General features: G+C 50.9%; 1 protein-coding gene across 2 annotated transcripts in view; it reads left to right on the top strand.

Annotated features, from left to right (window-relative positions):
- The window catches only part of NVL (nuclear VCP like), a 59,391-nt gene extending 38,551 nt beyond the window's left edge, over window positions 1-20,840 (top strand). Inside the window, exons 20-25 of one of the 2 annotated variants that reach the window (XR_008390532.1) lie at window positions 3,911-3,987; window positions 6,239-6,327; window positions 9,332-9,402; window positions 13,957-14,116; window positions 14,979-15,024; window positions 15,733-20,840. Coding sequence is in view for 1 of the 2 variants with exons in the window: in XM_037138768.2 (XP_036994663.2) it covers window positions 3,911-3,987; window positions 6,239-6,327; window positions 9,332-9,402; window positions 11,447-11,491 (282 nt within the window). In the remaining variant the exon portion in view is untranslated. Of the gene's footprint in view, window positions 1-3,910; window positions 3,988-6,238; window positions 6,328-9,331; window positions 9,403-11,446; window positions 11,741-13,956; window positions 14,117-14,978; window positions 15,025-15,732 lie in introns of those variants that run through there. The other variant, XM_037138768.2, reaches the window with a different exon arrangement.
- The last annotated feature ends 5,827 nt before the right edge of the window (window positions 20,841-26,667 follow it).

Raw genomic sequence — 26,667 nt, 5'->3', positions numbered from 1 at the left:
TAAATAGAGGCTCATCACAAATACCCAGAGCAAAACAGTTTACACCCTGCTGACTTCGGTCCCCCGTGTTGCTCATGTGCCAGCTTGTAAGGTGGCCGTACAGAACTGACCTCACTGTTTCTGCCAAAATCAGAAGCAGTGCATACAAAGAAGGAAGCAAGTCACCCCACACTGTACTGCAGACTATGTAAAATAATCTGCATTAGCACTGAGTGCAGACGTCATTCCAACACCTTTGTGCAGTCGGAGCGCTGGATGGCTGGTGGTGGAGTGAGTGGGAAGGAGGGGGAATAAGGCCAGCACAGTATTGAAGTCGGAAACTTAAAAAAAAAGCTAAGGGGAATTATTAAAGTTCCAATTAGTGTTTCTTTTCCAAAAAGGATACTATTTTCTAAAGTGTCACATTTTCTAAAATACTATTTAAAAATAAAGATGTTATAGTTTCTAAAGTTAGACTTTCTGCCTACATATATTTTTGTAAGTTGGCCAAGAATGATTAAAAATATGACATTTTTGACCTGGCTGGTGTAGCTCAGTGGATTGAGCGCGGACCTGTGAACTAAGGGACCACGGTTCGATTCCCAGTCAGGGCACAGGCCTGGGTTGCAGGCCAGTCCCCAGTGGGGGACCCACGAGAGGCAACCACACATTGATATTTCTCTTCCTCTCTCTTTCCCTTTCCATCTAAAGATAAATGAATTAAAAAAAAAAAGATGACATTTTTAACGTTGAACCTTTTTGTTGCAAAGTTTGTGCCTTTTTACTTTAATTCCCCAGATTGTTTTATGTACAGTTGTCTGCTTTTCCAAGGAATACCTAAAATACTATGAGGAAAGTGGGATAAAATTTCTTTGGTCTTGGTCTCAAAAGTCTGAAAAGACTTGTGAGTCAGAGCAACTTTCCATCATCTTTCAGGCTCTGAAGTTTCTTACACATTCCGTTCGGTGTTTCTGGTAACGGCGTGGTGGCGGGAGGCTTGCCGTTAAAACCCCTTGGGCAAGTTGAACTTCTCTTTCTTAATTTCTACTTCTTCCCTGCAAATGTCGTTAAAACTCACCCTTACCTCAGAAAGCCGGAAAGGGTATTTGATGTCTCAAATGCTTTGAGGTAATATTACAGTGTTTAAAATACTCATAAAGATCCCACTGAAGTTAACTTAAATTCACGTTGTTGTGCGGCCATCACTGCCGTTTATCTCCACATTCTTGTCTTTTTGTGACTTGGACATCGGGCCCCAGTGGCCCTGACCCGTGTGGCTGAGTTGGTCGGGTGTCATCCTACAAAGTGAAAGGTCGCTGGTTGCAGTTCAGTCCCTGGTCCAGACGCATAGGAGAAGCAACCAGTCCATGAAGTTAGATACTGAGAAGTGTGGAAGAACTGTCTGTAGGCAGGCCTCCGTGGGTTTATTTCTTGTGGTTGAGCTTTTTATTAAAACGGCAGTAGGAGGCCTGAGGTGAAACTGTGTGGCAGCGCGTGAACTTGAGCGAGGGGACATCCGTGTGCAGTGCGGCAGTTGGGGTGGTTGACAGTTTCTGGGGAACATTGAAGAGTCTGATGAGGGCTCCGGCCTGAGGAGGCGGCCTCTGCCCCCTGACCCCACCTCCAGGTCAGGCCTGAGGGACTCCGGCCATGGTACCAGGCTTTCCTGGCCTTGGTGTGGCTGGAAGGCTCAGCATTTCCATTCTGCATCATAATGAATCCCTGTTCCTTGTTTACCATTGCTGTCTTATTTTATTTTTTTTAAAGATTTTATTTATTTACTTACAGAGAGCGGGGAAAGGGAGGGAGAAACATCATTGTGTGAGATACGTCAGTCGGCCTGCTACCAGCGACCCTCTGGTTCGCAGGCGGGTGCGCAGTCCACTGAGCACACCAGCCAGGGCTGTTCACCATCACTGTTTAAACGAGACTTCCCTCCCCCTTTCTTCCCAAATAGAGCACAAGGTTATATCTACTCACCTAGAGATAAGATACTGGGGTTTTTTATTACCAACATAAATACTAAAGATTTAGAAACTTCCCAAAAGGTCCACAGGCTTGAACTACAGAACTCAGGTTTTCTAATTCCTGGCCCAATGTTATTTTCACTGTTTAGACCTTTTTATTGAAGTATAATACATATACCAGAAAAAGTAGACATATCATTAAATGTCCAACTCCATGTTTAACCTCCAGATAAAGAAAGAACGTTACCAGTTACATTCACAGTGATAAACAGGAGCATGGTGCCCTGGCTGGCGTAGCTCAGTGGATTGAGCACGGGCCTGCGAACCAGAGTATCTCGGTTCCATTCCCAGTCCGGGCACATGCCTGGGTTGCGGGCCAGTTCCCAGCAGGGGACACATGAGAGGCAACCACACATTGATGTTTCTCTCCCTTTCTCCCTCTCTTCCCCTCTAAAGATTAATAAATAAAATCTTAAAAAAAAAAAAACAGGAGATGGTGGTTGCCAGGGGCTGGGCAGGCGGGAGCAGATGGGTTAGTGGTGCATACACACAAAGTCTCATTTTGGGACCACGAAGAAAGTTCTAGAGGTGGATGTTTGCACACAGTGTGAATATACTTATGCCACTCAGTTACACACCTAAAAGTGCTCAAAATGATCGGTTTTGTTAAACCCACAGTAGGATAGAGAACAGTACCAGAGGCACAGATACTGCCCCTCCTGCCTCCTTCTGGCCACCACCCCCCACACCCCAGGCTGACTGAGTAAATTGTAAACATTTACATTAAAGGGACCTGAGAGATCGTGCAGCCCGGTTGTCTGGCTTTACACACCACAGGAAAAAGGAAAGCAGGAAGGCTTTGCCTGAGGTCACTCAGAGAGTGTTTTCCCCGTGATTATCTCCCAGGTCAAAGTGGATAGAGCGAGAAACACAGCTGTTTCTCGAGTGTTTGTTAGATGAGCATTTGCCTTTAATCAAATAACAGCAGGCAGCAGATGTATAGCTTATGAAATTCTTAAATGTGCCCGGCTGGCAGGAAGGGAGAGGGCACTGGTGGAGTGTGCCCTACAGGCAGGTGACTGCACGAGGTGCCGGCTCCACGCGGCATCCTGCTGGGCACGCTGCCACGTGGGTGGTCACACTCACCTCGAGGCTCCCTGGCACACGTTTGTCCACTTTGTGTGTCTCCTTAGACTCTTCTAATGTAACAATTGCTACAAAGACTGTACGTTCGGTATGAGTCAGAACAGTAAAGCAAACACAAACTTGTCATCTAACTATGTCATACGTTTTAAATCACTAAAAACTTGTATTTGCCTCTGAGAGATACTGAAATTGATATTAAACACATACTGTGTGTGTGCACTATACTGTGTCGGGTGTTGTTGGAATTCTCAGACTATTCTGGTCTTGTTCTACTTCCTAGCGTCTCCTGGTATTAGCTAAAGGGGAATTGGCACCAAAGTCAGGATTACATTTGCGTGAAGGGTTAGGAAAGAACACAGTGACCAGAGGGCTTTTGGCTTTTCTTGTAGAGCAATTTCCTGCTCATTCTCTGCTGGCCAGTTTCAATATTATTTCTCCCTCCCTAGCCAGCCAAAAACTTAGCGACATGCAGATCCAAAATAAGTGCTGGCAAAGGAAATGTGTTTCTTCACCTTTGGGAAGATTGAGGCGGTGATTTTGCCCTTGGTGTTGTTTTGTTTTTGTTGCAACTGCAGACGGATTCTTCAGTCTTCATAAGCATAAATTGCCTTTAGCTTGCCCAGGTTTGGAGCCTGCTTCTAAACCTCATTTCTCAAAATTGAAATTTGTCAAGTTCTTACAGCGCTGCTCTGGGAACCAGTTAAATTCATTTAGTCAAGTAGGCGGCACTGTTTATTAAGACCCTCTCAGGCAGAGGAGAATTGGGCAGCTTTAAAGAAAGCCTCAATGAAAGATCGTTTTTTCTCTCTCTTGTTCAGAATGGCACCAAACCCCCACTGGACGCAGATGTGCATCTGGAAGCGATCGCCGGGGACCATCGCTGCGAAGGCTACTCGTAAGGATCTCGGCCCCCAGTTCGTTAACCCTCTGAGGCTCAGTTTCTGCCGAGTGAGGGAGAATGGCGGTGTCGGGAGGGTGGAGTGAGGAGTCCTCAGAGCGCCTGGCACAGGCTCTGGCCCTTTCCCAGGGAAGCAGCTGTGCACCTCGCGGCTCCAAGGGAGTGGGGAGGCCTCTCGTGTTGACTCCTGTTCCTCAGCTACCCTGACCACCTCTGCCGCCCTTCACGAACTGTCTGTCCTTCCACCATTTTCGTGACTGGTTGCCCCACTACCCAGGTGCTTCAACATTTACAAGAGAATAATCCACGAGTGTTTCATTGTCCAAGGCTCAGGATTTATTTTCACAGCACACCTACCTGTGATTATCCACGCATTTCCTGTCGTGAAAGCAGGACAAAAACATTTCTGCCTTCAGCACTCATATTTTTGTGGTGGTTGTGTTTTAAATGAAATTGGTTAACTTTCCATTTCCATAATCAGAGAAAAAAGAAACTCAAGTTTAACAGAGGAAGGCATCTCCTCTGGCTTGTTTGAAAAGCTCTGTTGATTGTCCACAATATACTTGAGGTTCACGATGTTCCTGAAGGGCAAGGCCAAACCAAGGGCTTCCCCAGGCTGAGTGAAGTGAGGCCGTCGGGAGTCTGTTATTCAGCCGTATAAATGCACATCCAAAGAGCACGTCCACCACAGTACCACGGGCACCTAGTCATCTCCGGTCCTGGTTGAGGACTTGGCATAACCATCTCTTCTTAACCGTGTGGTCTCACTGGCAGCCATGCTGATCATTTCTGGGGAGTGTGGTTTGTCTCCAGTTTTTTCATATACAGACAACTGGGACTCTTGAGTCCCAGTCTTTGATCCGGCACTCCAGCACACCTGAGAGAGAGGCCACGCTCTGGTCCGGAAGCGGGCTCATTTAGGAAGCAGTGAAGGGGAAGTGGTCAGGGTTCCAGGCAGTGGGGTGGGGGGGCAGGTGTAAGAGCCCCTCCTTCCCTTTAAGGAGGACGTATTTCTCCCCTAGTTGGGAATTGAATCCATACCAGTCTGACATTAAATGAACTTAATATTAGTACTAAGGAAAAACAAGAGACTTCAGTGAGCAGTTTACAGCTTTCAGTGCTAAGTCTGAGCAGATTTTCTGTAAGATTTTCTGTTACACGTACAGTATAAGTGTAAGTGTACATCCAAATGGACCTGCTCTTTGGATGTGCATTTGTGTTGCTGAATTTACCGAGCTCAGTCTTTTGGATATATTGTGTAGGGTGTTCGTGTTGAAAGGGTTAGAGGTGAAGGGTGTACATTTTGGGTTTTAATGTCACCGTCTTCACAGTTCGAGAGACACTGTAACACCGCTTGTCAGTGGCGTCCCCTACCAGTCGGTGCTAGACTTGAAGTGACGGAAGGGAGTGACTAGCCCAGCCTGTATGAGATTATTAAATAACGTTATAACCCTAAGGCGTTACAACAGAAACACTGGATTCAGTTAATAATTTAAACTCCTTGCGTCTTTAATTTTGTGTTGTGTGGATCATCACCATTGTGTATTAAATTGGGGTAATGTCCAGAAATAAGGTTTTTGCCCCATATTCAAACTTTGTCAAAGAATCTTCGAGAACTTGAAGGTGTGCTGTGATGAAAAGCCAGTCAGCACCAGTGTCGTTCAGTGATTCGTTGAACTCAAGAGTCGTGTGGGCTCGGCGCATTATTACACAGGATTGTCAAGTGCAGGCTTGTTAGTTCTTGTCCTGTTTCAAGTAATTAGGATGAGTCCCCTTACCTGAGCATGAATCAAGTGCATCAAGGACTTGCCAGCCTTCGTGTTTTCCCCTTTGAACACGGATCCATAAATGACTTATAGAAGCTGCGTTTAGGCCTTAGGTGACATAGGACTGGGCTGGCAGCACTCGAGCACAGGCCGTGTGAACCCAAGTTCACAGTGAAGAGCGCGTCAGTTTCTACTGACGATGCCCCGAACTCTTTATCTTAATGTAGATCCTACAGCTGCTTTCATGGGACTGTTTACAATTCATTGCATTGTTTCCTCCACGGTTTCCTTTCTCTGGGAAGTCAGACATTGTTTAAATGAAAGCTAAGCTCTTTCCTACTGACTCAATCAGTTTCTCCCACCTTTATTGGCCAGTTTGTTTTCTGACCGCTCCATACGTGACGTTAAAGAAAACTGCTCTCAGATTTCTTTCAGGTCTGAATGGTGTCTAAGAATAAATGAGAACACTTCTTTCACTGCAGGGGCGCGGACCTCTCTGCTTTGGTGCGAGAAGCTTCTCTCTGTGCCCTGAGGCAGGAGATGGCGAGACAGAAAAGTGGAGACGAAAGAGGTACGATTCTCCCCAGCATCTCTCAGTCCTAACCAGTCACCACGCTGGGTAGCTAACACTGCTTTCAACCCAGAGTATGACCGTCTCCTAGCGTGTTCTTTCTGATGTTAAAGCTGGTATTTTCTGATGAGATCTTTAGAAACCTTTCAGAATATAGCATACCTCTATGGCTGACAATTATAATGATAGCAAAATTATTCGGTGCCTTTCTAATAAAAAGTATTAGATCTTTTCTTATCATATACAAATGCTTGGACTTAGGCAAGTGAGTCCATTCACCGACCTCATCGTGGGTTTGGTCTGTTTATCAGTCTTGGGGAACCTCATTCTTTTGCTGAAGTAATATCTACTTTCACAGCCTCAACTGGACTGCTTAGAAAACACACACAAGGAGAAATGGACATTGAAATAACCTACCATATATGTAAACTCTCACTTCTAAGTACAAAGTAGATATATGTTATTATGTGACTGTTTAGGGCCATCTCAACAGCTTTGCCACATTCTTCACATGATTTGTTTGCTTGGAGCCAAAAAAGATTCCAACCAGGTCTTCTACAGAAATGGCCTCTGCTTGGTTCATATGACGGTCGTTTGAACAGTTGCAGGTTACGGCTGTTCTTTACAGTACTTGCAGAACTCCTTCAAAAGACCTGCCTTTTCCTCTAAATCTGTACTTTCATTTACAGTTCAAGTCTGTAGTGCGCTCCTGTTGTTCAGTACATTTCCAAAAGATACCCTTTTTAACTGGTGCTGGTTTCTTTCCTTTTCCCATCTGTTGTCTCCTCCGAGAACCTTAGAGTCACGTTCTGGTCACAGCACAGCTGTGCGTGCGCAGTAGCTCAGATTCGTCAGCACCCGTATCTTAGCCAAGAAGGCGCCGAGGTTTTTGTCGTTTTTAAGACTCAGTTATCTGGACTTCTTTTATTATAACCTGTGTTAAATTCCTTTTGGAAGTAGGTGGGACATAATCAGCAAAATCAGAATATCTTGTGAAAAGCATCTTGCAGGGCAGTGTCCTGCCCGAGAGTGGGCCCGATGGCTGTCTGGGGCTTGGCTTTGTGACTGGAAGTGAGCACGCCCCTTTTCTGGTGTGCTCAGAACTTCAGTGATTAGTTTGTGTGTCCCGAGAGGTGAAAGAGGTTGACAGTCGCTGCATTAGCATCTTGTTGAAACTTAAATACCATTCACTTCCATTTGATTTGTCCAGTTCCACATTTTATTTTACTTTTAGGTAAATGTTCTATCCCAATGTCTGTGTAGAAAGTTTACCATTTTAAGTATAAATTATCATCACGTAAGTTACTATATTAATATTCTAAGCCAAGCCTTATTTACATTTAGTCATTTTGACTTCTTATACTTAGGTAATGGCACAGCCTTACAAAGCATTAGAAACTCCTTCTAATCCAGTGTTGTGATATTGTCTACATATTATACAGGGTGAGGCAGAAGTGGGTTTACAGTTGTTTGTGTGGGAAGGTAACACAGAGTAGACCTGGCTCCTGTAGTCAGGCCTGTAGACCACTCTGCCCACCCCGTGCACCGTGATGCCATGACTCCGCCGCGTCCGACTGTGTGTCTGCACTCTACGAAACGCTGTGGAATCTGCTCTCCGTTCCCAGTTAAATGTGTTTGAATTATCTTAAAAAGAGAACAGTTATCTTAAAAGAAGAACAATTCTGGTTCTTCATAAACACCATTTTTAGGGCACCCTATTTTTTGGACCATAAGATGCACCTAGGTTTTAGAAGAGGAAAATAGGGAAATTTTTTTTGAAGCAAAAAATGTGGTAAAACATTTAATAACATAAATAACAGTATTTCACCAGTGTAGATATAAACAGAACTCAACAGCAGCATTAACAACCCTTATTCCTCCCAAATTGGGGGTGGGGTGGGGGTGCTCTTATAGTCCACAACCTTGGTAAGCACAGGGCCTACAAAGGTTGTCTGTTCAAGGGTGGCGGGTCTCTGGGCAGTGCGCACCGAACTGTGGTGAGCAGGGGGACACTGGGGGTGCCAGTCGAGGGCACGAACGTCCTTGCAGTGCTCGTCATTCTGCAGTACATGCACCTACCATGTGGTCACACTGCCTCCCTTACACTTTCCTGTGTCCACAGTATCTCAGCAAAGCTGGGAGCTAATAAACAGGTAGAACACATGGACTGTTTTTTAAAGGGATAAGAATCTCTAATAATAGACAAAGTACCTTTTTTTAAAGATTTTATTTATTTATTTTTAGAGAGAGGGGAAGGAGAGGACAGAGAGAGAGAAACATCAGTGTGTAGTGTCTCTCACATGCCCCCCACTGGGACCTGTCCTGCAACCCAGGCATGTGCCCTGATAGGGAATCGAACTGGCGACCCTCTGGTTCACAGGTCTGCACTCACTCCACTGAGCTACACCAGCCAGGGCCAAAGTACTGTTTTATATAATTTGTCCCAAAATAGGCTGTTTTGATTGCTGGTGGGGAAGGATAGCACTAAAATGTATGACATAAAACGTAAGCATTTCTTTAAAATTAAATATGCTCATAAATATATCATTTAAATTAAGAGGGAAAAGGGTCTAAAAAACATTGATGAACAGACTATGTTTGGTTCAGAACGATACCGATTGTTCTGAAAAAGACTAGAACCAGTGTCATCACTAATTTCCTCACTGTCCTTTTTTTTCATATACATATCTTTAAGGTTCTGTTTATTGTTAGAGAGAGAGGAAGAAAGGGAAAAGGGAGGGAAGCACCAGTGTGGAGAGGGACACTGATTGGTTGGTTACCTCTGACACACCCGCACCCGGGACCCGGCCCACAGCCCCGGCATGAGCCTGATGAGGAATTGAACCATCACGCCCTCAGTTTGGGGAGGGTGCCCAACCCACTGAGCCTCGCCAGTGAGGACCTCAGTGACCTTGAGTTCTGGAAGCCTCTCGAAGTTAACTAAGTTGGAATCACAGCCGGCAGGCTGTACCCAGATGTGTATTTTTGTGCATTTGCTCCACAGGTGAACTCAAGATTAGTCAGAAGCATTTTGAAGAAGCTTTCAAGAAAGTAAAATCATCTATATCAAAAAAGGTAAGAAAAGCTCCCGAATGTAGAAAGAACAGAGACTAGGATGTAGACCAGCATACGGGCTCGTGAGGATGAGCAGGGTGGTTGCCTCTGTGAGAGTGCTCTTCAGGGACTTGCCCTGCGCCTTTCTCAGCGGCCGGAGCTCAGGCAGTGGCGTCTCGTGTTTGGTCTCGCAGTCCCGGGGCTTTTAATCAGCCTCGTTCAGGTCGTGTTTCACATGCTGCGTCCTCTCCAGTGCACAGCTTCGGTCCTGGAGCCAGACTCCCCAGACTGAGCACTAGGGACTTACCCAGCAGTTTCAGGAAAGGAAAGTGTCTTCACCATAAGAAATCACTCTGACTTTCTTACGTAAAGTGCCAGATTTTACTTGTTGTTTCTCACTTTGTTAATATGGTGTCTGTAATGAGTTAAGACGGTTACTATTCGGTGAAGTCAGGCAGCGCTTGGGTACCCTGTGTCCCCAGACTCACGGGACTCCCATCCCTCTGAGCCGTGAGAACCTGTTCCCGACGCCACTGCCATTCCCTTTGAATCGGTAGCCCTCCATCACCCAGGCTCCGGGGTTCTCAGCCTGGTGACCAATGGAGAACCGGAAGGCCAAGTCCAGACCCTGGTCCGGAGGCACTGCTGTGTCCCGGGGCCTCCATCTCAGCCTCGCTCTGAGTCAGCTCCACGGCCATCTGCTCGCCGGCACGATCAGTTAGGTGCTTGGGTGGTGGCAGTAGCTTTTAGGCCCGGGAGTTACTTACTCAGCTACAGCAACTTTTACCGATAATAAGATGGAACTTACTTGTTATTTGGCAGAAATCTCAAAACTGGATGACGCTCTCTTGGCCAGGAAATGAGGAGACAGTTGCTTTCATATGCAGCTGCTGGGGTGTCAGTCCTTACGGCCCTTTTCATGGGTCAGCTTACAGTCAACAGACGTTGGCCCGGCGACTCCTTTGCTGATTTTCTCCGCAGAGACGCACATCAGCATAAAATTGTTGTTTGGAGCATTGTGCATAATAGTTAAAAACTGAAGCTCTGAATGATCATAAAATGAATGTAACTACTCTAAAAAGACTGAAGACTATCTCATATATATATGTTTTTTCAAAAGTTGGGATCATGTATGATATGCCACCATTTATATTAAAGGGGAAAAGATATTACCAGTGCTCACACGTGTGTGCAGTGGAAAACCCATCGACGGGGGCAGTGTCGAGGAGCCTTTTCCCATTTTACAACGGTTTATATATAGTTTTGAACCTTGTGAACGTTTTACATCTCCAGAAGAGTTTAACAAAATTGGATTTTAAAAATGAAAACGTGCTGCGCTTTTCGGGATAAACAAGTAGGCGTGGAGGGACTGAGATGTGAAGGGCCGGCAGCACCAAGGGGGAGCAAGGACGGAAGCACCGGAACGCGCTCCCGTGCCTGTTGCTGAAACGCAGCGACGCAGCCCCGCGGTCAGCAGCGGCCGTCTCCGACGGGTGTTGCTGCTGCGTCGGACACCTCTGCCTTTGCCCCTCCTTCCAGTCTGGACTCAGTTTGGCTCTGAGTGTTGCTTCCTTTGCTAATTAGATACAGACATAAGAATCTCTTAACCTGATTTGGGGGCAGACTTTGTGTGTCTGCAATTACGAGTCACAGGCATTCCCTGGAGAAGGAGTGTGAATAGAGTTAAATGCCCTAATGAAGTGCCACAGACCAGCCTGAACTACAGAAGTTTATTTCTCAGTGCTGGAGATTAGAAGTCCAAGACCAAGGTGTGGCAGGGTTGGTGTCCTTCGGGCCTCTCTCCTGCAGATGACTGTCGTCCTTGTGTGTGCACGTGGACCTTCCTCTGTGCTCGTGGGTGTCTGGGTCTCCTCTTACAAAGATGCAGGCCGTGTCCGACGAGAGCCCGCCCTAACCACCCTGTTCACTTGGTTGCCTCCTTAAGACCCTGTCTCCAAGTGTAGTCACTCTGAGGTGCTAGGACCTCAACATGCAAATCTGGGGGGACACGGTTCGCCCCTCAACAGTGATCAGCTCTCTGCTCTGTCTTCTCCCCCGTTCTCAGGATCAAGCGATGTACGCAGCTCTGAGGCCGTCCCTGAGCCAGTGACTTCCCCTGCAGCCGGCCTGGGGGAGAAATGAGACCCCACACGCCCTGAGCTGCCGCTTCTCACTTGACAGATGCGGTCCCCTGTGATCTGTTCTCAAGTGAACGAGGCCCAGGCAGAGCCGAAGATCTCTTCCCATCTGGTCCACCTTGTGTGGGGACAGCCTACCTCCTCTTTAAGAAGAAAAATTTGAACTGCCAAATTAAAGTAACTGATACCTTTTATAAATAAAATTCTTATTTCGAAACAGTCTCAGCTGTACTATGGAAAAGTTGCGATTACAGTAAAAAGCACATCTGCCCCCCGAACCCTCGGAAGGAAGTTGCCAGCCTGGTGGCCTGCCACCCAAACACCTTTCTGTGCGTCGCTGCACAGCCCCCCACCGTGGTCAGGACGGGGGTGGTGGCCCTGCCGCCTTCACCCTCGGGCTCCGTTCGGGCCACCGCAGCAAGGCCCTTCACACAAGAGGGACCAGGTCAGGTTTCACTCTGCTCTTGGGGGACCAGGTCAGGTTCACTCTGCTCCTGGCTGCTGTTTCTCGTTGGTTCCTTCAAGTCTGGAGCAGCCCCTCTGTCTTGCCTTTGATACTTTTGGAGGTTACAGGCCCCGAGTTTGGTAGAACACATCCGTCCGTGTGGAGTTTCCTCCTGATGGAACTTGAGCTCTGCATCTTGGGGAGAGTGTCATGAAGAGACGCTGTGTCCGTGTGTCTGATCACCCTATGAAGGTCGTTCTGCGGCGCTGCTTGCACTGTGTCAGGTTACTGTGTCAGGTTACTTTTTTCCGTAGGGCAATACTGGAAACTAAACAGCCCGTTTCTCATCCAACTAAGGTGTTACTGTGTTTTTAATGTTCTGTTCCCCATTGCTGTCGTCGTGTGATGTACAAGTTGCCCCAGATTTGGTCGTGTTGGGAGCACTTTTCATGCCGGTCCCTGGGTACCTTTGATGAGTCCCTAGCTGACACCTTCTGAAGGGCCTGTGTGTCTGATCTCATCCCTCACTCACGGAGCTGCCCGTGGTGTATTCCGAGGCTGGGAGGGTAGGTGTGGTCACTGAGGTTTTTCCTCCCAAGATTTCTCCTCGTCACTCTGCACAAGTGGTTATGCTGCTTCAAAGAATGTAATTGATGAAATGCAGAAAGGACAAATACACAAAAACAAATCAGATCGATGAAATGGGCCTTTTCCCCCAAGGTGGTCACAGAAGGATACAGACATCCAAACAGTATCAGGGAAGGGGCTTGAACAGAAGGGTGCCTGGGACTGCAGAGGCGGCAACGCCCAGAGGGAAAGCACACCTGGACCTCGCGCCAGAGACGTGGTTACGAATGAAGGGAATGAAGGGAAATGAAAACATTCCCCTGGCACGCCTCTCTAGACAGCCCTGTGGACCGTGCTGCCTGCCTGCGCTGGCTGGCGGGTAACCCTTGCCCCTGAGGGGGAGGGAGGCCGCAGTTTTTTCCCAAGGGCGTTTTCTTAGGTGTGGAGGTGGAAAGTCCACGCTGTACTGCAGCCAAGGACATCCCGTCTCCCAAGACGGCAGTAAGTCTCGAGGTGGAGAAACGCCAGTCCCTTGGCTTCCATTCCCTCTCTGTCCTCACCTGCTCTTCCTCCCCCAGACCGTCACCCAAACTGGGACTCAAAAGTCGTCATCAGTTCTGCTGGGGTTCCGTCGTTCATTGCTTCGAAATGTTTCTGGCAGCCGTCCCTTCCATCATCCCAACAGACACTGACCGAGTTCAGGCCGTTGTCACCTTTCCTAACGCGTGTTTTCCCCGCTAGTTCATCTGCTGTTCCAACCCCGTATGTACTAAAAGCAGGGCTGCCTTTCCAAAATACCGGGCTTAACATCCTTCAATAGATGGAACTCATTAGACTAATAAGTACATGTGGACTTTCGAGATCCGACGTTAACCCACCTTTGGCGCCTGTTCCTGCCCCCTCCCCACCCACCCACCCTGACTGGGTTTATTACCATTCCCGTGAAGCCTCAAGTTCTAGCCTTTGCTCACGAGGCCCTCACTACCCAGAATGCCTCCTCCTACCACCCAAACACGGCCCGCTCCTGGGCTTGAAAGAGCGCCTTCTGAGAAGCTGTGCCCAGCCCCTCCCTCTGCGTGTGCGCTGACTCGGGCTGGGGCTCGTATGTCAGATCAGCTGCGTTTACAAACCAGGGTGCGGTTCTCCGTGACGGGGCCCCCACACATTCTGACATCTGTGGCACTTGACACGCAAGAACAAAATAACTTCATACTTGCACAGCTGAGCCCTCCAATGGCACAAAGCACATTTAATGTTGGGGAAGAATTCTTTTCTGTAATGGAAGTTTTCAAAATCAAGGCCTCCACATTTCATAGTTCACTAATAAAGCTAAAGAAAAATGAGGTCATTTTAAGAATTTCACTTGCACTTCCTCCCACCCCCAACCATTAAAACAGCCTGACCAAATGTCTTGTCTTGGCCTAGGTAGTCGTGGTGCGGGAACGAGTGACCTTCAGTCCCTGTGCAGCGTCCCTGGCAGCTCCAGTCTGCCCGCCGTGTCCAAACACAACAAATGCAGCGTCGTGGGCCCCACACACCAAACTACTTCCTCGAGACCAGAGAGCTGATTGATTAAACAGCGTGGGTAAGGCCGTCTCACTCCTCTCTCCTGATAAATGACTAAGGACTGCAATGCACTTTGGAGGGACCTGCGGGTGTGCATGGTGTTGTATTTCCTCGGGTGTGGGCTGACTTGGGTGCTCCCTGAGCAGCCTGCGTATAAGCAGTCCCTGCTGTCCACTCCGCGGTCCATGCTGTCCGCTCCGCGGTCCTTGCTGTCTGCTCCGAGGTCCATACTGTCCGCTCCGCGGTCCATGCTGTCCGCTCCGCGGTCCTTGCTGTCTGCTCCGAGGTCCATGCTGTCCGCTCCGCGGTTCTCCCTTTCTTGCTTGCTTGTCGGCAGAGGCAGCATCTCAGGTCACTCTAGAGGGAGTGCAGTGCTTCGGGCATCACGAAGTCTGGCCCCTCACCTTCATTGTCTTTAAAGCCATGATAGCGACCAGGTGCTCAGACTGAGGAAGCAGGCCATCTAGAGATTTTTTTTTAAGTGTTGTCATTCATATTGTTGATGTAAATTATATGGTTTGGTCTGATAGCCATCTTTTGGGTTAAACTGTTCAAGTAGCCTGAGGCCAGCGCAGTATCCCCTGGGGACTGAGCACTGGGGAGATTCGATGCAGGTTTTATGTAGTTTCCACCCCAGACGCCTACCAAGCTGGGACTTCGTGGCTCCCTGAAGAGACACCAGCAAACGTGGGAGCGATCTAGTTGCCCGAGAGCCCTTTTGCAGCGATGCTTTTCCCCTGCTGAGGAGCCCCTGTGTTTGCTCAGAGGAAACTCTTTCTAAGAGCTTGGCCTGCCTGCAGGTTCTCTAGAACAAAAGCTTTAAAGAGGAGATTATGTGTATTTATTACAACCGAAATTCTAATTGCCGCCTTCTTTTGCAGATAGGAAAACCTGCTCTCCCACTCCGGCTGACCAGGAGTATGCCTGGTAAGTGGACAAAGGGTTCTTCTCTTCTCACTCCAGGAACTTCCATTCCCTGAACTTTCTTCAAATTAACATTGTGGAAAGACATGCGTTTCGCAATAACTGAGAACTTCAGGCATGGAGACGTAGTTCTGGGAGCCGCGGAAATGCCGCTTTGTGGCATATCAGGAAATCTGGTTTGTAAATTAGAAAGCCCTACCTGGAAAGGGCGTTCGGAGCTAACAGAGTCCGGAAACACTGGCAGGCACCTGCCGCGCGTGGGCTTTTTTCCTGTTGTCTTTCGTATCATCCTCAGCTCTCTAGGAACTTGGATGTGGAACTAATGCTCAGTCTCTAATCCTTTCTTGCTCAACTCAGTTTGTGGTCCCGCTGAGATCCATTTATTCCAAGTGAACTTGTTTGCTCCCACTTTCACTTTACACCTGGCCCAGATGGCCCGGGTTTGTAGCATCGGTGTGTCAACAAGTGTCAGGCTCTGTCATCCTTGCCTGGTGGCCTGGGGTGGGGAAGGAGACAAAGGAGGACTTACAAACATGATTTACCAGTACATTGAAACTGGGTTCTTCGGTTTATATTTGAGAAAACGAGGCTCAGAGAGGTTAAGCAGCCTGTCCTTGGTCACACAGCTAAGTGGCATCTGGGAATCCAAACTCAAGACTGTCAGCCCTAAAGCCCTTGTCATTCCTTCATATCCTGTTGCTTTTTTGGCAGGAAGCGGCCTTCTGTGTCCTGTCTCCTGGGGAGCTACTAAAATGTCCTGCCTTCACTGACTGGTGCGACTTGTAATTGTAAGCTTTAGGAAGTAGTGTGTAGCATTTCTTTCCTTTGAATTCAACCAGCTGGTATCAGAACCCTTTGCACAGCAGCCAGTCAGTACACGTGGAAGTTGGGAAAAACAGGCATGTCTGGTGAGCCCCTGGAGAGGGAGCAGCCTGCCAGGGGGAGGGGTGGAGAGGGGGACTAGCTGCCTCCTGTCCCTCCAGCCTGCTTGGCACCCAGAATCAACCTGCACCGTCCTGCAAGACCAAACTGCTGCCCTCACAGAAGGCTCGATGCCCAGGCCTGATGTCCGGGTTCCAGGGCTCGAAAACCTGGTTGCCCCAGACACCCCCTTGTCTGCGCCCACGCCCAGGCCTCGGGGTTTTCTGTTTATGTCTTCTGATGGCCTCTGAGGGCCTGTCAGGGCAGAGCTAAGTCCTTCCAGGCTTAGTCCTTGACCCTCCTAGTTTTCTGAGACTGTCCGCTTCGACAGTGCCCATTGAGTCCAGGCCAGAACATCGGCACAAAAGGAGGGCGTAAACCAAGAAAAAGGAAGATGTGGTATAGAGGGGTCCCGCACAGGAGGGAGGGAAAGGGAGCCCTCAGGGAGGGCGGCTGTGCCCCAGACCAGCCGGGCAGCCTGTCCAGGCGTCAGCAGTGACTCAGAAAAAAGACATGTTAAGGGCTATAGTCACAGGACGACCGACCGCCCTCCTACAGTCTTTGAACACGAAGACAGAATGTCCAAGGTGTGCCGGGCCCACTTATCTCTATTTGCCTGCTTCTGTCGGTTCACTGGGGAAGGCCACACCTCGCTCCCCAGAGCACCTGGGGAGACCCGGCTGCCTTTGCAGCCTCCGGCAGCTGGGTCAAGTCTGGAGGCAGCCCACTCACTCCCTCTGACCGTGTGCCTGCTGGACAGGCCGCACCCCGTTCCCACGGGCCCCAGGGAGCCCTCCGGGAACTGAAGCCAGACCCTGCCCAGGCTGCCTCAGGGGCACCGTGCGTCTCCTGGGGACATTGTCACCCTTGCCCTACAAACTGAGGTTTGCACTTGCTCCTCGGCTTCTCAGAACAAAACAACGGTGTTTGAGGAGAGGCGCACAGAACTAAGATGATGAAAAGGACGGGCAAGGGAGCGGCCCCCTCTGAGGAGTGCAGGGTATGCAGAGGGTGCTGCTCTGGGGCCCTCTGTGGTGCTTGTTCTTTTTTTAACCACTTTACCGAGGCAGGTGACGTACACAGGCTGCACATACTCAATGTGCACGATTCAGTGAGTGTGGAAGCCAGTTTTCTGCCGCCCTCTTAATTCATTTTATTTTTGTTTGTGGTGAGAACAGTTGACATAAGATCTGCCCTCTTAGCAAATGTCCAAGTGCAGGGAACCTTTGAACAGCGTGGGCATGACCTGGGCGACTCCGCTGTTTGTGGGCTTTTTTCAGTGACTGCTGTACATGTACTTTCCATGTGGTTTTCTTAGTAACATCATTTCTCTGGCTCAGTGTGTTGTAAGGAAACTTTATGTAACACGTATACCAGACGAAACACGTGTCAATCACCCGTTTGTGTTATCAGTAAGGCTTCTGGTGAACAGTAGGCTCTTAGTGGTTACGTTCCTGGAGGGTCAGGAGTTACGTGGGGGTTTTTGCCTGCCCAGGGGGTCAGGGCCCCAGCCCCTCATCGTTTACGGGTCGATGGCACATGCTGTGGAATCCGTGACAACAGGCAGGGCACTGTCCTGAGAGCTGTGGGACTCGCCTTCCCTGACAGGACTTTGTACCCTTGACCAGTGCTTCCGGTCACCTGTCCACTGCTCCATTCCTATCGCCATTCCTGAAACTGTATAGACATTTTATACTGCTTTCTGTGTTTGTGACATATTTCACAGCAAGAACACTGTTCATGTCAAAGTTCCTTTCAGGAAAAACGACTTGGCTGAAAGCAGAGGTGAGGTAGGAGTGATCAGGCCCTAAATTACCGAGTGACTTTCCGAGCCGGGGGAAAGCCTCCCTGGGTCAAACAGAAGGCAGAGAAGCGGGAGCCGTGAGCTTTGGCCCCCCGCCAGCCTGACTCACTGGGCAATGAGCAAGAGCTCTCAGGAGGTGCGGGGTCCAGGCGCACACGGGCCCCTAAGGGGGAGTCTATATGCAGAGCCGTTGCAGACGAACACCCACAAACAAGCAAACTGCGCCTTTGTGTCCACACCTTCCACCCCCTCTTCTTCCTCCTCCCCTGCCGCGCGTCCAGTCAGCCCTGTGTGCTGAGCTCATCCACTCAAATGAAAGTTCACTCCCATGGAGCCTCAGAGGGCCCTTCTCTCTAAAACCTGCTTCTGCATTTTTTTGAGCTGCTGCTTCTGAGCTGGAGGGAGGCATTTGGAGGTCGAAAGGCGGCAGAGAATGCCTGGGCAAGGGCGTTTGTGTGATTGACAGCAAAGGGGACGAGGGGCCAATGCCAGGGGCCCTTCTTACCGCTGTTTATCATGTAATGCAGCTGGGGACAAAAAGACAAGACTTTCGGAATTACTTTAGGTCTCAAATCTCGACGGATTCTACAGTTGTTTTCACCTGGGGTCTGTGACAGGTTCAGACAGCAGATTAACATTAAGCCAAGTTCACGTCAGGCAAGGTTCGTGATTTTTTAATTGGCATCCAGGCACAATAGATACGGTGATTTGCAGTCCACTTGTAACTGGAAATTAGAAGCTGAAGGGCAGTAATGTAAGTGGGAGGAGAGGTTTCATTAATTATTGACTGGCTACTTCGAGCCAGGCTCTGTGCAGGTTGCTGGGAATGCAGCTCCAAGCAAAATTAAAGTCCCTGCCCCCTGGGCCTTTCCCGGGGACTGGGGCAGGGGACCACAGAGGCAACAAGTCCAAGTGCAGGCACTAGTCCGTGTGCACACACACACGTCACCGATTGCAAGTGCTGTGCAGAGGAGGAGGGTGGGGCCACAGGGGCCGCTTGCGTGGGTCTGTGGGTTGCTGGGTGTATTGTGTGGACTGGTCAGCAAAGGCAGTGAGGGTGAGCCCTGCAGGTCCTGGGGGAGAATTCACTGAGCGGTGGGAGCAGCGGGGTGCCTGCTGCACATTCCACAAGGTCAGGTGCACGTGGCTGCCGTTCCTCAGTGGCTCCTTACTCGGACCCACGTGGGCCCCGTAATGCAAGTGCCCTTCATTAGTCCCAGGAGGAAAAATGGGAATCTACTCCCAACTTTGCCACTGCCCTGAACACTCTGCCAGCCTCCTCATCAGAACTGTACAAAAACAGTGACACCTGGTCATCCTCTTTCCTGAGGCTGGGAGCTCCCTAACAAACTGGGTCTCATCATAGGCCAGGTAGGTGGTCTGGCAATGACACATCTGTCCCCCTCGCTGGACAGGAAGCCTCTCCAGGGCGGAGCCTTGCTGCCTCGCACCTGCCACAGCTCCATCTGTGGTACGGATGTCCTGTAACCTCTTTGGGGGGCGGGGGTGCAGAGCAGTCAGTGCATCTGCAGGCCTCGGGGTCGCACAGATCATCACCAGGAGGCGGAGGTCGTTACCCAGGTCATTAGCAGTGTGTCTGTGAGCCACCTGCCCTCACACGTTCTAACTCATTCAATTGCACAATAACCCCGAGAGGGAGGTGGGACTATTATCCTATAATTACAGATGGAGAAAGTGACCACACAGAGTGGGAGTTGCCTGGGGCAAGAGTAGGGAGGAATTGGGCAAGTCTTATCCAACTGAAAATCCCTTCTTTGAGGAAACAAAGAACGATTATGAGGCATTTAAAGGGCCAGGGTTGAACACTCCTAGTCACAAGGCAGGGGACGGGCGACTCATGAAAGGAGAGAGGACTTAAGTGCCAGCTGCGGGCCAGCACAATAAAGGCCGAAGTGTGCAGTGGCGGACGGCGGTGTGGGGGGGCAGCGTTCAGCGCACTGGGGCAGTTTTGTTGGGCGGGAAAGAAGGCAAAGACACTCAGGGAGGGAGCAGGAAGGCGTACTGACCACCCACGTGCCATGCCGCTTCTCAAAGACCACCCCTGTTAACGTCCTCTGAACGCTTGCCTCTACGCGTTCTGCCGTCCAGCTGGGTGGAGGTGGCCGTGGGCCCGGACGCACGATTGCCTCGCTGTGTCCAGTCCTGTCCTCCCTCATTCCTGCAATCACAGGCACCCAGAGGTGAAGGGTCCCCAAGGCCCTGGGGCCAGAATCCTTTTGCCTGGTGTTCCTGGCCGGTGCCACCCTGCAGTAAGAGGTGCCAGCTGGCAGAACCTATTGCAGGGAAGGACACAAGGCCACCTCGCAGCTCAGAGCGCGCCCTGGCTCCAGGTGAGGGCCGGCCCTGAACCGCGTGCTGGGTGGGAACCCAAGTTACATTGTTTGTTTTTGTTTTTTAAATCTTCTGTTCAGTCGGTACAAATGCCCGTGGCATTGCCCGCGAGCACTGGTGTCATACGTGTCATTCTGCTCCAGCTGCCACGACACAGCACAGACCGGGCACCTTGAAAATAGAAGTGGGCTTCTCATCGTTCTGGAGGCTGAAGTCCAGCATCAGTGCACCAACAAAGCAGGGTTCATCCTGAGGCCTCTTTCCTCGGCTCACAGTGGGGGATTGCGTGTGATTGCCGACACGCACACCCGTGAGTTGGGTGGGCTGGCAGTACACTGCGGAAAGGAGCGGGGGTGAGAGGCCGATCCTCCCCCTTGCCTTCCCCTCCACCCACCACCCCATCTCTGCCCCCTGCCACCTGGCACATCCACAGGAAGCTGAGTTTTGAAAACCCCATTTCATGTGGCCATTCTGGTCCCGGAACAAGTATCTATGCAAATTAGATAGTTAGAAAACCACGCCATCTCACCAGGAGTGCAGAGAAACGCAAGGTGCCAGGACCAGCTTGAATACCTCCTAGTGTTGGCTGGAGAGGGGTGGGCCGTGGACTGCCAGACCTCAGGCCGGGGGGTGGGCAGGCACATGGCGTGTGGCCCGGATGCAGGGCCAGCTCAGCCCCTTGCCAAGAGTGAGCAGCCCTCGGCTGCCTCTGGCTGTGCGGGGGGCCTTGGATGGGGCGTCAGAAATGGGGAGGGGGTGGCTCCCCTCTGGTAAGCCTGCTTCTGCCACTCTCGTGTGAGCAGCCGCCTCTGGGACGTTTGTGGTGCACGCTGACGTGCAGCGTTCAGAGTTGTACTGATTTAACCGAACAGAAAGTGGAGAAGCAGAAAGTGGTTGGGGGTGGGGCCAGTGGACCTAGGGATTCGGAGATGAGAGGTTCTGGAGGTTGGTTGTGTAGCACGAATGGACTTAATACTGCTGAACTGTACCCTGAAAAGTAGTTAACATGCTACATTTTGTTTTGTGTACTTTACCCCAATTTTGTTTGAATTCTAAAATTTTTAAAGGTTTTATTTATTTTTAGAGAGAGGGGAAGGGAAAGAGAGAGAGAGACATCAATGTGTGGTTGCCTCTTGCACACCCCCACTGGGGACCTGGCCTGCAACCCAGGCATGTGCCCTGACTGGGAATTGAACTAGCAACCCTTTGGTCTGCAGCCTGCACTCTATCCACTGGCCTACACCAGCCAGGGCTAATTCTAAATTTAAAAAACTCAGATGATTGTTTGGGCAGTGAGCATGAAGTGCTATGGTTTGGAAGGATTGTGACATCCCCTTTTGTTTTATGACATAGCCTTTGTCCTAAATGACCGATCCCGACACCTTGGTGTGCCCAGTGGCAGTGGTAACCAGCACCTCCCAAACCCTGGCAGTGACTGCGCCCCTCACACAGGGTCCCCAGATGCCACCCCCACAGTCCTAGGGTGGAGGGTGACAAATGAGGAAACCAGCTGAGAGAGGTTGCCTAATTCGCTCCAGGTGCCGGCAGCACTTAAGATCCTGTTTTTCTGCCCCTTCGCTGCTCCGTGGTGGCTGGTGATAATGTGACTTCCTCCCAACAGGGGGCCACTTCCCAGAACTCCCCTCACAGGCCCACAGTGCTCTGTCCCGGCCCCGGCAGCTGGGTTTTACAGCCCGAGGTCGGTCGGAGGAGGGACCAGAGGTTTGAGGAGCTCCGCACATCTGCAGGTCCAGCTTCCTCTCTCACTGGCAGACTGCCTTCGCTGTGTCTTCCTCTCCTAGCGTGGCGATTGGATGATCTAAACCAGGCTCTACAGGGTGCTGTTGTTTGGGAGACCAGACATTTCTGAGCTCTGGGAACCCTCTGGTCCTAAATGTGAGCTGCAGGCTTCTGTTCGGACCTCCCCTGGAGCACGTCACAGACCGGCGAATGTGGAACCAGCTGGAGCAGGTCACAGGCTTGCTCCGCACGCCCCCCTCCACCCCATCCTGCGGGGACCCAGCACCGGGATCTTGGCCCAGGTTCCTGGGAGTGAGTGACAGCCTGGGTATTATCTTCTGAGAACTTCATGTGTTACATGAATTGGGAAGCAGGCTCTGAATTCCACCCCCCCCCAGAAAAAAGTTCTCAGTAAATCCTTTTTAAGAAATGTGTGGACTAGGGCCCTGACCAGTGTGGCTCTGGGTTGGTTGGGCATCATTCCGCAAAAGTGAATGGTTGCCTGTTTGATTCCCGGTCAGGGCACGAGCCCGGGCTGCAGGTTAGGTCCCCAGTCAGGGAGAGTACAAGAGGCAACCAGTTGACATTTCTCACATCGATGTTTCTTTCCCTCGCCTCCCTCCCTTCCTCTTTCTCTAAAAATAAATAAATAAAGTCTTTAAAAATATATGCAGAATGAATTTGCATGTTAGATTGGAGTCTTGACAATTTAGACAAATTACTGACTCTCTCCTAGGTGTTTGTTTTCTCAGCTATGAATGAGGATGATGCGCAGGGCAGGGTCCCAGCACTGGAGGAGACCAGCCCAGCTGCAGGCACTGGGCGGAGCCCCACCAACATGGTCTGGTTGGTTGGAGTCCTCTGGGAACAAGCTGGCTCCTTTGTGCACAGGTTCTTACGTTCTTTGGTCCTAAGAAATTATTTGGCTTCTTAACACATAGTTCTGGGATGTAGATTAAAGCTCTTCCTGCACAGTGGCTTACGTTTTAGTTTGATCAGCAGCCTTGTCCTGAGCCAGGTCAGCCTCAAGGCAGCCCGGTCCAGCAACGGCCCTGTTGTCTCCAGACGTGCAGCCTTGGGTCCGAGCTGGCTGCAGAGACAGCTCTGCCTTACTGGGTGCTTGTGCCTGGGATGTGAGGCATGGGGGGTGGCCCTCACCATAGAGGAACTTCCCCCTAATCCCACCACCAGTGGTGCAGCGGGCACCCAGGGCCCTCATTTCATGCAGGAACAGCAGGTCCTTGGGCGGTGAGTAAGGGCGTGGTGGCCAGGGCTTCGGTTTAGGACCAAGTGAGTTAAACTCTAGGTGCTGGCATTACGGGAAAGACTCAGACTGAACACTGGAGGAAGTGAAGTGGAATCTTTATTATGCATGCGCACCCAGAGGAGGCAGTCTCCAAATTCTGGGCGCCGATCAGCGGGAGCAATTGCTTGTATAGGGTGAGGGGTGGTCTGTCACTTAGACCCTTACTTCTGGTGGGAAAGTAAGAAGCAGCTTACAGAAGAAGCAAAAAGCAAAATGTTATCTCCAGCACACAGGGGCAATCGTTATCTCTGGCGCGCAGGGACAAGCAAGAAAGGAAGGAAAACAAGCCATAAACAAGTCATTCCCTGGGTGCTGTGCTGTTTTCAAATAACTGCCGATTTCTTCTAACACTGGTTCTGCCACTCCTCAGACGAGAGAGGTGACGCTAGCCAGCCCGAGGCAAGTTACCTAACTTTGATTCTCGGTTTCTTCCTCCTGTGAATGAGGCGAAGATTACCTGCTTTACATTGTGAGATTTCAAAGGAGATATGGATGCTCCATTGAAACAGGACAGTCATTTTCCTAATATGTGTTCACACTGGCCTCTAAGGGATGAGAGGAACACAGGAGGCCACCGGGGCCCACCTGGGGTGGTGTCCTACCTGGGGTGGTGTCCGTGGCCGGAGAGCTCAGGGGTGGCATCTCACAAGCAGCTGGAGAAGTCTGAGGATGAAGGGAAAGAACTGGAGGACTAGAGAGGACTAAAGAGGATTTGAAGTTGGACTTTCCTCTGCCCCAGCCTGTCCCTGTGGTGCAGACCGGCACTGGCAGCCAGCCTGACTCAGAGCAGGGAAGGGCTTGTCTGATGGCCCCGGGGCTGGGGCCTAGGAGAGGATTAGCTAGTCTAAGAATTTGTTGAGTTTGTCATTCAGATTTGACTTTGGGTGAACTCTCCTGCTTTTACTATCTACTTATTTTTGACAAGGTAGCAGGAAAGAGGAAGTTGCTTGTATGCAACTGAGGGGTGGCAGGGTTGGAACTACAACCTACTCGTTCTTTTCAACTGCAAGTGCGCGCCGCGGGTGCAGTGCAGGGAGCCCCCAGCGTTGTGTACGATGGTGTTGGGCCCTGCTGGGAACTCAGAGGTGCGAGGAAGCCTGCACAGGGCTCTCTGTACTGCGGCCACCCCGCTGTGGGCGGCAGAGGCAGACGGCGTGGTGAGAACGCAGCCGGTGGGCAGGCGGCCATCCAGAGGGCAGTGTGTGCGGCCAGAACACAGTGGGCCAGGCAGAGCTCAGAAGCAGAGTTCGGTGGGCCAGCGCCTTGCTGTCAGCCCTGAAGCACACATCTGCTCCAAAAATGAAAAGGTGACAAAGTGCTTTTGTTAAAGATGACACCAGGAAAAAAGCCGCTTCCTAGCATATTTTTGGCCCAGCCCGGAGGGGAAAGCAGGTGTTCAGGTGTTTGGTCATGATAAAGATGGGAGACTGCCGTTGAGGGTGGGAAGGGAATGACACTCTGTCCCTCAGTTACCAGCCCTGGCTGGTGTGGCTCAGTGGTTTGAGCACCAGCCTGTGAACCAAAGGGTCACCGGTTTGATTCCTAGTCAGGGCACAAGCCTGGGTTGTGGGCCAGGTCCCCAGCAGGGGGCGTGCAAGAGGCAACCACACGTGGATGTTACTTTCCCTCTCTTCTTCCCTTCCTCTCTCTCTAAAGATAATAAATAAAATCCTTTTTGAAAAACATCAGTTACTAAATAGGATGGAAATTAGGGAAATTTGGGGCTTAAGCCATTAACTGGACACCCCTGGCCAGTGTGGCTCAGTTGGTTGCAAGGTCGTCCCATATACCAAAAAGGTCGCTGTTTCGATTCCTGGTCAGGGCATAAACCTAGGCTGTGGGTTTGGTCCCTGGTTGGGGTGCATACAAGAGGCAACCAGTCGATGTTTCTGCCTCGTACCGCTTTCTCTCCTCGCTCTCCCTCCCTTCCCCTAAGATTAATGACCACATCCTTTGATGAGGATAAAAATTAAAATTAAAATGACTTCCCTTAAAACAACCAATCAGGTAATTGTCAGTGCCTTCCCTTGTTGGCAAATGGAAGGTTACTCTGGTTCTTACTGGACCCTTCCCGAGGGCCTGTCCCAGCAGCCTTGACAGGGACCTGACAAGCACGTCCACCCAGAGGCCTCCTTGGATTGGCTGGCTGCTGATAGGAACCCACCAGAGGGCGGTTCAGCTCCCCCTGCCTTTTCCCTGAAGGTCCCATTCTATTCACTCCCGAGGGTTACAAGCAGAGATGTGTGCCTCCTGGCACGTAATCCACCCTTGACTCTATAAGCCAGCTATTGGTGCCTCTGGTTTCTGCCCTTAGAAGAAAATTCTGGGAATGTGCCCAGATCCAAGAAGGGGTTCACGTTCCCCCATGCTGCCTGGCTGCAGAGAACCCCCCTAGGACACCGTCCTCGACCCCTTGCTTCAGTCTCATGTGCCGTTCACACACGCCCACGACCGCAGCTCCCTCCTGCAGTGATAGGTCAGTGTCTGAGCCGCGCCGACAGCTTCCCCTTGGCTGGGCCCAGTGTTCGCTCTGCTCCGTGAGCCACTGCCAGTTCCGACTCCACTTGGTGAAATCAGAGCCGCCCGTTCTCAGGTGACGCTCCCAGTCTTCCTTTGCCTCCGCCTTGTCATTAGTTTTCCAACCAAGAAGTGCCTGCAGCTCGATCTGACCTACATACCCCGCTGCTGTCAGGTCCTGCTCCTTGTCCCCGCCGGGACTCTCCCTGGTGTCACCACCCCTCTCTGCCTCCTGCACCAGGGGCCTCGCTTACCCCAGCCCTGTCTCAGAATCGAATCTGCCAGGGAAAGGGATTTTTTTCAGGGCCCTCCCAGCCATAAAGCCTCTGGGAGACGTCCCCAAGAAGACAAGAAACGATGCATCGTCTTGTCCAAACACCTCCCAAGTAGGCGGGGCAGTGGGACAGCAGAAGGAGCACGGGCTTTGGCAGAGCCCTGTGCCCGCAGGCTGACTTCCGCCAGGTCTCCCACTGCTTCCTGTGAAAGTGTGGGGGCTGGGCTGATACCTGCCTCAGCAGGCCGACTTCGAGCGAGGTGACACGCTGCGTGTAAAACTAGTCCGGTGGAGTGTGACAGCTGCTCTGTGGTCGCCGTGGGCCCTCCTCTCAGCTCCAGCCCATTGTGACTCCCCAGTTTTAGGCACTGTGCTCTTCCCTCCCCCCCCCCCCCCCGCCCCCAACTGACCGTGCACACCCTAGCCCCGGTGCACCAGCTCCGTAACGTGGGAGCACGTTTCACCTTTGCGTCCTCCCTGCCTAATGTGACGCCTGGCAGAGTGTCTACAGAATGAAGGCGTAAATGCATTTTGGCTGTAGATTTAATCATGGTTTCACACCAGAGTGTTAGGTTGGTCCTTCCCTCCGCTTCTGCTAAGGTGCTAAGGTGGAGTTGGGGGCGAGGCCCTCACCTCATCTGGCGCTCACCACACCCTGCTACGCGTCCAGGACTCGCCCTCGCCCACCCTGTGGCCTGTCTCATCCTGCATGACGATGAGGTGACAGTCACC

The sequence above is a fragment of the Artibeus jamaicensis genome, unplaced genomic scaffold, assembly GCF_021234435.1.
Source record: "Artibeus jamaicensis isolate MK-2021 breed Jamaican fruit bat unplaced genomic scaffold, CSHL_Jam_final scaffold_754, whole genome shotgun sequence".
In the NCBI taxonomy this organism is placed as follows: domain Eukaryota; kingdom Metazoa; phylum Chordata; class Mammalia; order Chiroptera; family Phyllostomidae; genus Artibeus; species Artibeus jamaicensis.
The sequence above is the reverse complement of the archived record's forward strand: the minus strand, read 5'-3'. Positions and strand labels throughout refer to the sequence as shown.